Consider the following 14,077-nt stretch of genomic DNA (forward strand, 5'->3'; position numbering starts at 1 on the left):
CGGCAGTGTGTTACATCATGGGAGAAGTGCACAGCTTTTAGACAAAATCCAAACTAGAGTCTACAAGCGGTTATTCAGTTTACCGGGTAATGCCTCTCCGGCACAGGTCCGACTCGAGTTTGGTCTACAATCCCAAGAACTGCAAAAAAAATACGTGACCATTAAATTCTGGTATAACGTCTGGATGCACAGGGAAACAGAAATCAACTCTGCCACGTGGGAGGCCATGCAAAACAGTCCCAACTCCCAGTACACCAAGTTTGTGAAATCATCTCTCGCCACTACTGAACTCGCTTCATTATGGCAAACTAAACTCCCCGTACCTTCATTCAAGCAAGTTGTCAAAAAGGCGGCAAACAGGCACTCGTTGATCAACGACAAGTCTACACTTAGTCACCGTGCTCATGCCTGGATGATAATTCAATCCTATAACACGTCCAAACCTGCACCCTACCTCGGCTTCTCCTTCTCACCATATGTCAAACTGAAATAACTCAGCTTAAGGATGGGTAACCTGCCAACAAATGCAGATCAACCAGATTGGAGAAAATTAGACTCCAAGGAGTGTGAATTATGCGGGGCCGCCAAACAAGATCTCATCCTCCTATTTTGCATTTGTCCAGCACTGGACCAGGAACGTCGTCACTGGTTAAAGGCAAAGTATAATGAACATGGAATACGTACTTTTCGCTCAGCCATTATACAAGTCCTGTGTACAGCAGACCCACAATTAATCTGTAGATCAGTTAAGTTTGTTCAGAAGTTCGAGAACAAAAAGAAGTGTCAAGGTAGAGCTGTGAAAAATTCTGACAACTCTGTAACTTAACGAAGCTATAAGATCTCGATATGTGCAATCATGTAAGAAGATTATGAGGTAACAAAAAGAAGCAATAAGAACTTTGTACCCACAATCACTCAAGAAGCCAGATATGGGATCTATTTAAATTGAGATTAAGTCTGTGAAAAAGTGACATTTTATGCTCAGGAACTAACACAATGTCGGATTATGTATTTCAGTGATAATTTCCCCAATATATATTTTATCAGTGTTTTTATATTTAAATTTTGCACGCATATTAACCAACGTATTTTTACTTTTTTTAATGGTTTTTATTAACTATACAATAAAAGACTTTACTTACTATTACTAAGATGGACCATGATCTGTACCGCTAGTGTCCATACTCCACTTTTGCCAAGCACCCTTTGGAAACACGATTAGTACAATCATCGTTGTCCGTGCCTGCAATTTGCCACTGCCAGCGCCTCTGATTTTTCCTGTTCATGCAAGACCACTAAAAGGTGACCTTTGCCTTCCATTTTATAGTATACTTTCTCCTGTTTCCTTATGCAACAACTCCTTCAATTTTCTCCTGAGCGTAACCGGAACCACCAATTACTCTGCCCTTCCCACAGTTCCATCCTAAGCTGATAACTGACAAAACTAAGTTATAGGTAACTACAGCACTCCCTTTTCCACACGTTTGAGTGAACCTTTAGGAATCCATTGCTTTGCTCTTCAAAACTCACCAAATCCTCTGCACCACCTCTCCAAAAGCCCTCAGACATTCCCCGGAGCACGCAGCTCACCTGCGTTCACTACCATCCACTCTTCATCCCATTCTGCTTCATTCTTTTTTGCAAGTAACCTAGACAGTCAGCGGTTACATTTTTATATCCAGAGCAAAGCTGATAACAATAATATACTCCTAAAAACAGTACATCTATTTTTCTATGCCTAGTTGTGCTCTGCTTGCCCCTTTTAGTTAATGGTCAATATGTAATTCATAGTTCAAATGCAGTGCTCCATGTATCCATTCTAAAATGTTGAATTCCCCACTGAGATGCTAATGCTGCTGCCTAGATGACTGAATAATTACTGTTGTCTCCCTTGAATGTTCTACATGCAAATGCTATAAACCTTCCATGCCCATCCTTCATATGCATCACGTAAGCTCCAATCCTATTTGCGCTATGTAGGAAGGCAGGTTGCCCAAATCCTCCCTCTGCTGTGTATAACTACCTCTTGTTGGGCAAACACTGTTTCTATATCCTCCTCACCAGCCCCTTTGTAGCGCAGGACCAAGATAAAAGGCAACTTACATTGGCTTGTGTGTTAAGAGTTAACAATACCTGTACAGCACTTGAGTCAAGAAACCACTCAGAAAAGTTCAGCGATCAACTTAATGAAACCGGAAAGTATTTTATAATTAAAACAAGGCTAAGACAACACACACTGGATCGATCACTGGAATGATACATGTTGTTAAAAAAAAAAATAGTTCTGTTCCACACGTGCCTGGCCTAACTATGAAAGCTTCTGCGCAGTACTCACAAGTGGCCACTTCTTCTCCCCCAGTCACCCAGAACGTCTCCCAGTTGCCAGCAGTAGCCTTATTTCAGGCTGGAGGCGTTGGACGAGAATCCGTCATCTTGTGTGGGCAAGCAAAATTCGCAGCTTTAGTACCTCACCTCAAAATTATCCATAGATTTGGCACAATCTTATGCCAGTCCAAGAAATGATTACAACTGATCTTTGTTCTTTGGTCTAGGTGCGTTCTCAGTATCCTCCACCTATGTCACCTTGGTCATGATACCCTTTCCGGACAACATATGCTCCAAATATTCCACATCTTCCACAGTACATACACCTACATTTCATGATGCCAACGGGCAGGATGGTTTTTGAGTATTTCCAACGTTCTAATTAATACAATGTCATGTTATTTCTTAATATTTCTGGAATCTGTTCCCTCCATTTATCTGTATCAGTCCCCGTGATCACTAGCACCTTTGCAGGAAAATTGAAATCCAGTACTATTCCCACTCCATGCATTTTTGTCAGCTTCCACAGCATTTTGCTCTTTTTGGCCATATGCAGTACTTCTAGGGTTTTCTAACTTTTTACTCCAATTTAGGGGAAAAAATAACTGATGATCTGCAGCCTCACCCCTCCATATCCTTCTCGTTTAACATGTGTCTTTTTCATCTCTGCATCATTAACTCTATTGTACGTGTCTACATCTTTTAATATATAAGAACACAGATCCGCCCACGTTTATCTTGTCTCCATATAACGTATTACAATCGGTGGGTGAAAAAGCTCAGCACCCTGTTCATCTCATTCTTCTGACTCATCACACACTACCCCAACATCTTCATCACCTTCAGCTCTGCAGTTCTCCTCTGCTTGCACTGCATTCACGCTCCCTTTCTCTCTTCTACACTTGTTTTTACAAGCCCTCCATAATGGCCTACCTTCTTGCATTGATCACATCAGGCTTTGATAGGTAGACAATTCTAAGAAGTTCTCATACTGCCACATCAAACACTTATTATGCCGTGCTATAGAACCTTTTTTTTGTTCATCATCCTTTCATAACAATGCGCATAACTTCCACACCCTCAGAATCATCTTTATTGCACTGGTTTCCCCTTACCTCCTTGTGATTAAGCTCCTTCAGACAATTCTACACACTGTACTTTCAACTTTCTTACTAGTGGGGAGGACTGTCTTTCGCCACTGAAAATATGCAGGGTGGCGTTCATATTTATTTATTGAAGACTTAGGAATATGTTTCCACACAAAACTACTGCATTGACTATTTTTCTCAGCGCCCACAGTCGTTTTTCACACTACATTCTACTAGATAAGTTAACTTACTGGAACATACTACACACCCTACAAAACGGGGTATAAGATGGCTGCATGGTGTGAAATTGTCTGTGGGGAAAATACTGTTAATTCTTTAATATTCCTCGATTCTGAAACGTTTTTTGTGATGAGTACATGTTGATTCTTGATCATAGCAAAGTATTAGTTAGCTGTACTGCATGTCTTATGCGTGTTACATAGAGTATTGTGTAACTGTGTTGTGTCTGACAAGGACCTGGAGTCTTGTGATTTGCACATTTCTGTGACAACCTTCAGCTTTGCCCAGCTTTTCTTTGGCATCCAGTGACTTGGCACCAGATGGGTGGGAGGGAAAGCACGGCCCAGTATCCCTGACTGTACTAAAGTGATACTGTCTCTATGGCAGCAGCAGCAAGAAATATTAGCAGCAAAGAGGCAACAGGAGCTGGAGCAGCAACGAAAGCGGGAACAGCAACGGCAGGAGGAGCTGGAGAAACAGCGGCTTGAGCAGCAACTCCTCATCTTGCGGAACAAGGAGAAGAGCAAAGAGAGTAAGAACTGTATTGGAGAGTGTGTGGTTAAGGAGCTGTAGTAGAGCCTAATTTCACACCTTTCTGACCATGTTGGTTTGTAGAATATGTTTATGGCATGCATGATTATGGCAGAGATTGGTAATATATGGATGAATCCTTTACTTTTGACGCCTCTTAATGGAAGATTTGTTCTTAGATTTGTTCTCTGCCAACTAGGGGCTGGTAACGTGCTGATCATCACCAAGTCTAAAGCGCCAGGATACCCGTAGGGTGACAGTTTTCGCGCTATATAAGTGTACTATACATACATACTTAGGATGTGAAATTGGACCACTGGCAAGCAGTGGGTGCAGCAAAACCTGATGACATCCCTGGTAGATCTATTCCTACTCTAAGAGAATTCCAAAGGATCTGATAGGGATACACGCCTTTGCCAATGGTACAGTCTAATTAAGTCTCTAAGAGGCCCGGACTTTCTGGAATATCCATAATGGGACCTATAGACCTCACAGTAATGAACACTGGCTCTGAAATGATTTCTGCATTGTTTAGGAGCAAAGCTGTGTAGAGTATAGTGTGAGACCCGTACATGTAAGGTGGGGGAGTGTACATCTCTTTTTAGCATGCATATGCATGGATATTGGGTTTGGAACTGGATGTCCAGTGTAATGTTTTGTCTTAGAGGGCCTTGTCTTTAACATTTTTAGGAGTATCTATATGACGTGTTTGGGAAAATAGAAATAACGTGTCCAAGTGGGCTGCAGGATCTTCACTGCCACTAGTAAATCCCTAGTAACAGAGAAGTGGGAAAACCAATATACCCTTGGATGCTTGGGCCGATAGATTAATAGTAAGTAAAGGTGCCTTCAGGGGATTTAATTAGCTACTCTTAGTCAAATTCTATCCAAGAAAATCACTCATACATTAAGCCTCTACTAGTAGTTTATACATTGAAAAATCAAAAACATCAATGAGGTTATTCATAACATAGGTATTCAATAGCAGAAGATTAGAGGGTCTACAAATATGTTCCTATGGATATCTAAACTATAGCGGAAGAGCAATAGTCTCTCTCTGATTTAAAAAGTTGCAGCATGCAACCTTTTTTGAAAGCGGGATGCGCATGTGAGATTACGACTCACTTGGCACAAACTCGATTTTACTGAGTGGTGCCCAGTCAACTCCACAATTCGGATAGAGACTACCGCTCTTCCGTAATAGATTTAATCTAATTGGTGCTTGTCGCAACTTTTTACATCGGATCGAGACTATTGCTCTTCCGCTATAGTTTAGATATCCTTAGGAACCTATTCGTAGACCATCTAATCTTCTGCCATTGAATACCTATGTTATGAACAACCTCATTGATGATTTTGATTTTTCAATGGTTACTCTACTAGTAGGGGCTTAATGTATGAGTGATTTTCTTGTATAGAATTTGACTAAGAGTAGCTAATTAAATCCCTTGAAGGCACGTTTACTTAATACTAGTAAATCCCTAACATTTTTGGTGCAGACACTATTATTTGTAATGCGACACTGTATCCCTCCATGTTAATCTGCCTAAGCATGGCACATAAAGTTCCCCTAATTGGACAGAGGAAAGTCAGCATGAATAGCATTGCATTCCATAAGCTACCTCTCTCATTTTTGCCTCTAACTGCAGGGTAAGCAGCAATTTTAGAATAGCTGTACTGTTGTTTTTGTGGCTTTCTGCCTCAGGCACTTGATGTACACAATCTTGTAAATCATCTCCCAAACCACCATGGAATGTACAGTGCTCCGTTGCTTCCTAGCTAGGTTTCACTAAATAAATACCAGTATATACATGCATTATTGCCAGTTTTAATCGTTTCTCTGATTGTATTCTACTGTTTTATTCTTTTGTGCATGTTTGTGGTGCATACAGGTGCCATTGCCAGTACAGAAGTGAAGTTAAAACTTCAGGAGTTTCTACTCAGTAAATCAAAGGAGCCAACTGGGAGCAGCCTAAACCATTCCATCCCTCAGCATCCCAAATGCTGGTAAGCTACCTTCATCATTCCATTTCTTATCACCTCACATTCTGGTAAATAGTGACAGGCATTTTCTCCTGGTCCTAGTAATCCGCGAACTTGGCAGGACTTGGAGTATCTGTTATTTACCACCGCTGTCAAGGAACGTGTCAAAGTCTCCTAATTGAGGCGTGGTTCTATTCTGGAAGTTGCATCAAACAGTCAAAGATTAACATATATGTCTATGAACTAGAATAAAGTATGACTTACTAACCAGAGCGATAATTATAAATGTACATGGGTATGTATGCACATTGTGGATTATTAGAACAGAAAAAATGATTATTGTGCTAGATGACATGTAAGATTGAACCATACAGCCTGCTATTTGTTTTCAGACCGGACAAAGTTTCACAAATCTGTCTTTGTGACCTTGAGCGCTTGCTTACTTGCTGTGTTTTTCAAAAGGGAACCACAGCTTCTGATGGATACTCCAAGCATTAGACTGGATCTGGAGATTCTTCTTAGCAGTGTTTCTGTGCAGCGCTAGGTGGGACATGCAGCTTCACTTTGACTCCATATCGCCCTATAAGTGGTGGAGTGAATACCAACCCCTTTACGCTGATATCAGGCACCATCCAAAGCAGACCTGGAGCTCTGCTTCCAACTTTATCAGTCTTCTGATGAAGACGACAGGCTTCTAGTCGTTGCAAGACAGCAAAAAGAAGCAGATGTTGGGCACAGACCGTACAAGGTATGTCTTTGGTGCCTGGGCTCTGGTTATGGCTCCAAACCAGGTCAGGGCTCCAAACCATTCTATAAGTGTGCCCTCATGCACCCGAAGGCGATCGGAAACCGGGAGGCAAAACTCTATGTTGCTGAAGACAGAAAGAGGTTCCATTTTTAGCATAGGCTCCCCTTCAATTTGCAGACCTGGTCTGGGTCCCTATCACATGGCTGCTCCTGAAAAGCTTTTACTTCCTGCTCAAAGTCGTCTGGTAAATTGTAATCAAAATGCAAGCACAAACAGGAAGGATTAAACAGGGCTCAACTCCATGCTCCCACACAAAATGCCACAAGAAGGTATTAGGTTGTCAAGATAAGAACCACATCATTTGATGTCCTTAGAATCCGAATCGATTGCTTTGTTGTCCCAATATACCCTAAGTATCTGAGGCTGTTGTTCACTCTGCAGGACATAGCAACCTATGCTGTATATTTTTGGTGTGATTCCTGCTCTCTGTGACGTGCCATTGGACCCCATGGAGCTACAAGGGCTTCTAGCAGAATACCACCTACATGTTTGCCCCAACACCATCTCCCCATCTATACTGTCTCCTACCTGGAGACCCTTTATTGGCTCTGTACCTATGCCAGAACATACCCCCACACCAGTGTCAAAGTCCACATTGGTTAATGCTGCACCGAAACAAACACCACTGGTGCTAATAGACCTGATGCTGATCTGATACCTTGACCCCGATCTAGACCGATGTTGGGCTACAAACTTACTACAGCTCAACCAGTTGCCATGCAGCTTGACTCTAATTCAGGGTCCCTGCCTTATCCCAACTACCATCAGAGACTGCATTCTTATTCTGGTTCGGATTCTGAACAAGTATGATGATGGAGATAGATTGTTCCCCTCCTCATTACACTGATTTCACACTATATCTAGATTTGCAACATGCCAGCAGGGTGGAAACATCAGCTGAAATAGTGCTTGGCTCACCACATGAAACTTCAGCAGAAAAAATGCCTTGTGTGCAGTGACATCTCGGAGGGCAGCTCTGAGACCCTAGAACTGCAGTTGACCACCATTCAGGTAAAAATAAATGTTATAACAGATTCTCAAACCAGGGCTCACTTGATCAGAGCCATTACAGCCTTTAATAACGCCTTTACTGAGGCCCTGAGGCACATGGCCTAGCTAAGGTACCCCCTGATTATTTAAGGTCCAAGAGGAGGGGGATAAAGGGAATACAAACTGAAGCAACCTCTTGTCTAACCTATCTGATTTAACTATTAGCAATAGCTCTGCTTGTAGTAATTTAGTATACAAGAGAGAAGAAAAAGAAGAATTTACTTTCATTTGGACACGTGTTTCGGCCAGTGGGGGCGGGGGCTGGGGGCTTTTTCAAGGCAAAATCACAGATATGTGTTCCTATAGTTTTATTCCAGAAGTCTGATCGACGTGATCTCACCGGTCCCGGAAACACGTGTTGGCTGTTTTTGTTCTTTGTTGTGATATCTATGTTGAAAAGAAATAACAAAAAAAGGCAAATATTGCCGATTGAGAACCACAAGACACAATTCTTGGAAATTTCATTCCACTAATCTTATTGGATTAAAGGGCACTGACCTCCCACCACAATTCATACCTCTTCTCTAATGGCTCTTGGTTGTAGCCATTTGTGAGGCGCATGCTATCCCTACATTGGGTATCTACAATGGAAGCGTGAATCCTAGATATATCCACCCATCGCAGCAAGCAATTCACTAGCGAGAACCTGATTGCTCGGGTTCAAGTAAGGTGAATTAAAATTATTTTCCTACCAATCCTGTGTCTAGGGATTCCAAATGAGCTCATGCTTTTAGAAAAAGAATGTAATAATGCTTTTATCAACTAGCCTCGCTCTTAGAGCAATCACTGTGACTATTAGACAGGTGCCCACATGCATTATGGGACATCGCCAGTGAGATCTAGGCATCAGTCCAAGATAACCTAGGGCCTTGTTAGCCCAGACAAGGGCATTAGGGCCAGGGTGCAGCATAATATGTACTCAGGGCTAGCCTGGACACTACTGAATTCATTGGCAGAGAGCTTTTGGCACCAGTGCCATACTCAGAAGGCACATCTGTATAAGGTCAACTGGGATTTCTTGTCACCTGCAAGCACCTCTAATGGATATCCCTTATGATGTGTCTGGGCTCTTTGGAGAAAAGGTTGGTTTGGCATGAGGACGATCCAAAGACAGTGGCCCAACAGCACAATCCTTGATATTATTAACACTAGCAATAAGGACATTCTGAGGCTATTCCAGAGTGCCCAACCGGTTGCATAACTGCCAGCCTAGATTTATTGAGGCCATGGATGTGGCACTGGCAGGAATAATACAGGTGAGCTGGAACAGCAGTCCTTCAGTTCATCCTTCATTGCTGCCAGTGGCTATGAATTTGCTTTTGTTTGCCCTCAGTGACTCTTGCCAGGCTGGTAGGAGGCAGGATCCAACCTTTACTCCCTGGCTGTAGATTCATTATGTCAGACAAGTGTCCAAAAGAGCTACACCCTACCCTTCATTTTTTCTCCCCGGCCCCACTTTTCCCCCCCACAACAAAGCACATTTTGGAGAAGCAATGTGCAATCCAAATGCAGGATGTCAATCTTTTACTCTCCAAAGGTGCTTTTGAACGAATGTTGAAGGAGTGTTTAAGTCTGAGAAAGGAGAATGATGCTGTTTGCGCTCCTTCCTCATTCCGATGAAGGACGGGGGCGTTAGGCCTATTTTGGACCTCTGCCTGCTGAATGCTTTTCTGCAGAAAGAAAAATTAAAAATGTTCACACTGGCTCAGATCCTTTCTAGACCCAGGAGCCTGAATGGTGTCCTTGAATTGCTAGGGTACCCTCCTGAGTGATAGTGCGCTCTATACATTTCCATAATATAATATAACATGGCATACGTATTTTCAAAAGCCATGGCCGCCTTCAATTTGCCATACTTTCCTTCTGCTTTACCTCAGGTGTTCACAAAAGTGATGGCTGTGTTTGTTGCCCACCTTCGGAGGCCTGTAGTACATATTATACCGTTTCTCTACAACTGGATATGGAAGGCAGGCTTTTCATAGTTGGTCATAGTCCTGACAACGGCCGAACTCCCGACATTGTTGGAAATCGCTATCAGTGAGTTGAGATCTCCACATAAAGCATCCTGTTCATTGGGGCAATCCTGGACACTGTGGCGTTTATTCCTTTCCTACACTGCTATGAGTCTGGGACATTCGGAATATGTTCCCGATATTTCAATATTAATCCTGGTGTGGGTGAGGATGACTCTGAGGCTTTATGGTCATCTGGCATTATGTATCCTCCTAATTTGGAATGCTGACTGACACATGCAGGGTTTGCAGTCCCCAAGACGTTTTTGTATCTAAGAACCATGTTCATTCAACATTTAATTTAATTAATTTAATTGTAGGTTTATATAGCGCTAGAATCAACTCCCGGAGGAGTATCTCCGCGCTTCGACCGCTGGGGAACCCGTCCTGGCTCACCCTGAGAGATGGTCCCTAAGGGGTATCTCTAAGGTGCGACCAAGCATCCCCGGCGGTCTGGGGGGCCGTTGTGAAGATGAGGCAAGCTAATGCCCAGAGTTGCCGAGTGTGGTCCCTGACTGGAGTAGGCACCGAGGCGAGAATTATCGAGCCCGCTGACCCTGGTCCACGACCCTGCCGCGTCGGGAATCAAACCCTGGTCCCGGGCCTTCCTCTGCTTACGGGTCTGCCGCCTCTAACCAGTGAGCCACACCACTCTTACATGGCGTAAGAACACGCAAGGAGGCCTTAAGGCACATATACACCACCATAGTCCCGATGGAGCTCGCACTAATTGGGAAGTTTTATGCGGTGGCTGGATGTCCTTACGATTGGCCCGAGAACTGACAACAAAATAACTTTCGATTCATGAAACATCTGCAATTGCTCTTGCTCAGTATCATCCTCTCAATACTACTATTGTCCATATTAACTTTTACTAGTTACAGGATATTTAATAAGTCCTTGGTGATGCAGCTTTGCACACTCTTTGCATGTATTTCCAAACACCTGCATTAATTCTAAATGTTCCTTTTCTGATGGATACATCTGCCACTGGAATCCTCACCTTGTCAATATCCCCTGCGCAGCAGCATTCGGAAACTTTTGTAGCTCTCCACGCCGACGAGGATGCGGGCGACGTCACAGAGGCACGGCTTCGCTCTCAACCTCGCTGATGTGAGTGGATCCATAAGAGAGCCTCCTCGGCGTGATGACGTCAGTTCCCTTTTTTCCGTGCCGTCAGCGCTAACGTTTTTTTGGGACTCTCTGTAGTTTGCTACTTTGTGTTTTCTAGATTGTATCCTGTTCTCTCTTGTTTTCTCTTTTCGAAGATGTCATCGAGAAAATCAGGATTCAAGCCCTGCAGGGAGTGCGGTGGACACATGTCTATAACGGATCCACACGACGATTGCGTATGGTGTTTATCATAGGACCATGATGTCGAGGATTGTATTTCCTGCAGGAAAATGAACCCGAAGGCTCTGAATGAAAGGGAGGCCAAGCTGTTTATGGCGAAGATGCGTAAGGAAAAGAGAGCCTGGAGGAGATCGAGGCCCAGATCTAGGTCGAGGTCGGACTCGAAGTCGATGTCGGGTCATGCTTCAAAATCCAAGAAGCATAAAAAGAAGAAGAGGCATGGCTCTCGATGCCGTTCGGAAAAGGAAGCAGCTCAGTCGTCGTCCTTGAAAGCCCATCGACATCGTGAGGACTATATATCTCCTTCTCCTTCCCTAGAGAAAGCGATGTCTCTTGTGGCTTCACCGGTGCCGATTTCTTCTCCATCTCCGGAGCATTCTCCAGCTCTGGCAGAAGAGGTACCAGTACCTGAAGAGTCATCAACTCCAGTGGATCCACCGTCTGCGTCGGCAGGCCCGAGTCCGGTGATGCCTATGCCCGTAGCGTATTCCAGGCGAGTACCCTCCTTTTCCTTGTCCAGGGCAAGACCCATCGCATTATCTTAATGCCATGAATGGTGTCTTTGCGAGGGCAATGTACCCCTCTGGTGCACCTTCGGTTCCCATGGCATTCAATTTGGGAGTTCCTCAAGCAGATGCACCAGCTCCCTTTATGCCTTTTCTTCCTGCGTCTCCGTCCTGGCATTTCTCGCACCGAGGACGTCGACACCGGCACCGACGTCGATTCCGCCATCTCCGGCGCCGTCAGCTCGACCTCGGTCGACTTTGAATGTGCATCTGGATCCGGGTTCGACGCCGGTTCCGAATCCGTTGGACTTGTGTACGACTCCGTTGGCTCCGAAGATAAGGTCCAGACGGGATGCACAAAGATTGCTGGAGGAGCAACAATATAGGGAGGATGAGATAGAGGAAGGTGTCGGAGGACTTTTTTGAAGATTTAAGAGTGGCAAGTGGTTTGGAATTATCACCTGAATGGCAACTGTCTCCTCCTTCAGAGGTTCCCTCTAACGATGTGATTCCTTACCACACTGTGATTCGTAAGGCTGCTGATCTTTTGGATTTACAACTTCCGACAATGGAATTTAAATCCAACATTCTGACAGAGGTACTACATTCTCCTTCTGTAGTAATTGAACCTTTACTTCCATTCAATGACGCTATCACTGAGCCAATTTTGGAGGTTCTGCAAAAACCCTTTTTGGCTCCGGCAGTCTCAAGATCAGTTGCCAGAAGATATAGGACAGCTCCAGGAGATCCAGAGTTTTTATCCTCACATCCTGCACCTGAGAGCTTAGGTATTCAAGCCACCTGCTCAAAGAGATCGGCTGGAGCTTTTCCACAGACTCCTGGTGACAGAGAGTCTAAGAGACTGGATCAGGCTGCTAAAAAGGTGTTTTCATCAGCTTCTATGGCTCTTAAGTCCGCCAATGCCACTTGCCTTTTGGGCAGGTACATCCATGCCTTAATGGATTCTGCTAAACAACTGGCCCCCAAAGTTATCGAAGGAGGACAGAAAGAACTTTGATGAGGTCTTGTCTGACACTCAGGCGGCTGCAAGACAGGTGATCCAGAGTGGCCTTGATACAGCAGACTCTGTAGCCAGGATAATGGGATCTTCGGTTGCATCTAGGAGGAGTGCCTGGCTTAAGTCTTCGGAATTCTCTCAGGATGTCCAGGCAACTCTTTTGGACCTCCCATTTGATGGTTCTGGACTTTTTGGGAAAAGGCAGATGCAGCTTACGAAAGATTTCAAGTCTCTGGGTCTGCAGACACAGCCTAGGGGCTCTTCTTATAGGAAGTTCAGGGGCTTTGGAAGATCGTCCTTTTGGACATACAGACAGCCTCAGCAGCAGCATTCGGAATATGTCAGTCGGAATATCACAGGCACAAATATGGTGACAATCACATATAGATGCTGCAACATGCACCTCCATGCAACACCCTATATAATTCATATAGAGGCAGGAACAGAGGTCGACAACGAGGTCGTCAGCCCTCCTCCTCCTCTACCTCTCACAGCAAAGCAGCCCTAGATCGGCCATTCTGGATCATGTTGGTCCTGTGGGGGTCGGCTTAATCATTTTTTACAAGATTGGGAATCTGTCACTACAGACCTTTGGGTTCTCAATCTTGTGGAGAATGGGTATGCTCTTCCCTTTCGGGAATTCCCTCCAAATTACCCTTCTTGCCAAGGGGTTTGCTCGGAAGACCATCTTCTTCTTCTACAGGAGGAAGTTCTAGCTTTATTTAAAAAAGGTGCAATAGAGGTGGTGCCAGAGCAGGAAAGGGGTCAGGGATGCTACTCCCGGTATTTTCTGATACCCAAGAAGGATGGCAGGTTACGTCCAATCCTGGATCTCAGGATCTTGAATCTTTTTCTGAAGCAAGAAAAGTTTAAGATGCTCACCCCAGCGCAGGTTCTTCAAGTGCTGCAGCAAGAGGACTGGATGGTGTCGATCGACTTGCAGGACGCGTACTTTCATATCCCGATCCTGAAGTCGCGCAGGAAGTATCTCCGTTTCACGGTGGAGTCGCAACATTATCAGTTTGCGGTCCTCCCGTTTGGACTTACTACTGCACCTCGAGTCTTCACCAAGGTGATGGCAGTGGTGGCAGCCCATCTCAGGTGGTTGGGGATTCCAGTTTTCCCCTATCTGGACGACTGGCTGATCAAAGCGGAGTAGCCAG

The 14,077-nt window shown here is 44.4% G+C and overlaps 1 protein-coding gene across 21 annotated transcripts in view; it reads left to right on the plus strand.

The window, feature by feature from the left end:
* The window catches only part of HDAC5 (histone deacetylase 5), a 1,448,645-nt gene that overhangs the window by 756,758 nt on the left and 677,810 nt on the right, over nucleotides 1–14,077 (plus strand). For 13 of the 21 annotated variants that reach the window (XM_078645209.1, XM_078645212.1, XM_078645222.1 and 10 more), the window contains 2 exons: nucleotides 4,041–4,185; nucleotides 6,077–6,191. In XM_078645209.1, coding sequence (XP_078501335.1) covers nucleotides 4,041–4,185; nucleotides 6,077–6,191 — 260 coding nt within the window. The remainder of the gene's footprint in view (nucleotides 1–4,040; nucleotides 4,186–6,076; nucleotides 6,192–14,077) is intronic. The other 8 variants (XM_078645215.1, XM_078645223.1, XM_078645216.1 and 5 more) reach the window with 2 other exon arrangements.

Source organism: Lissotriton helveticus, chromosome 5_1 (assembly GCF_964261635.1).
Source record: "Lissotriton helveticus chromosome 5_1, aLisHel1.1, whole genome shotgun sequence".
Lineage (NCBI taxonomy): Eukaryota > Metazoa > Chordata > Amphibia > Caudata > Salamandridae > Lissotriton > Lissotriton helveticus.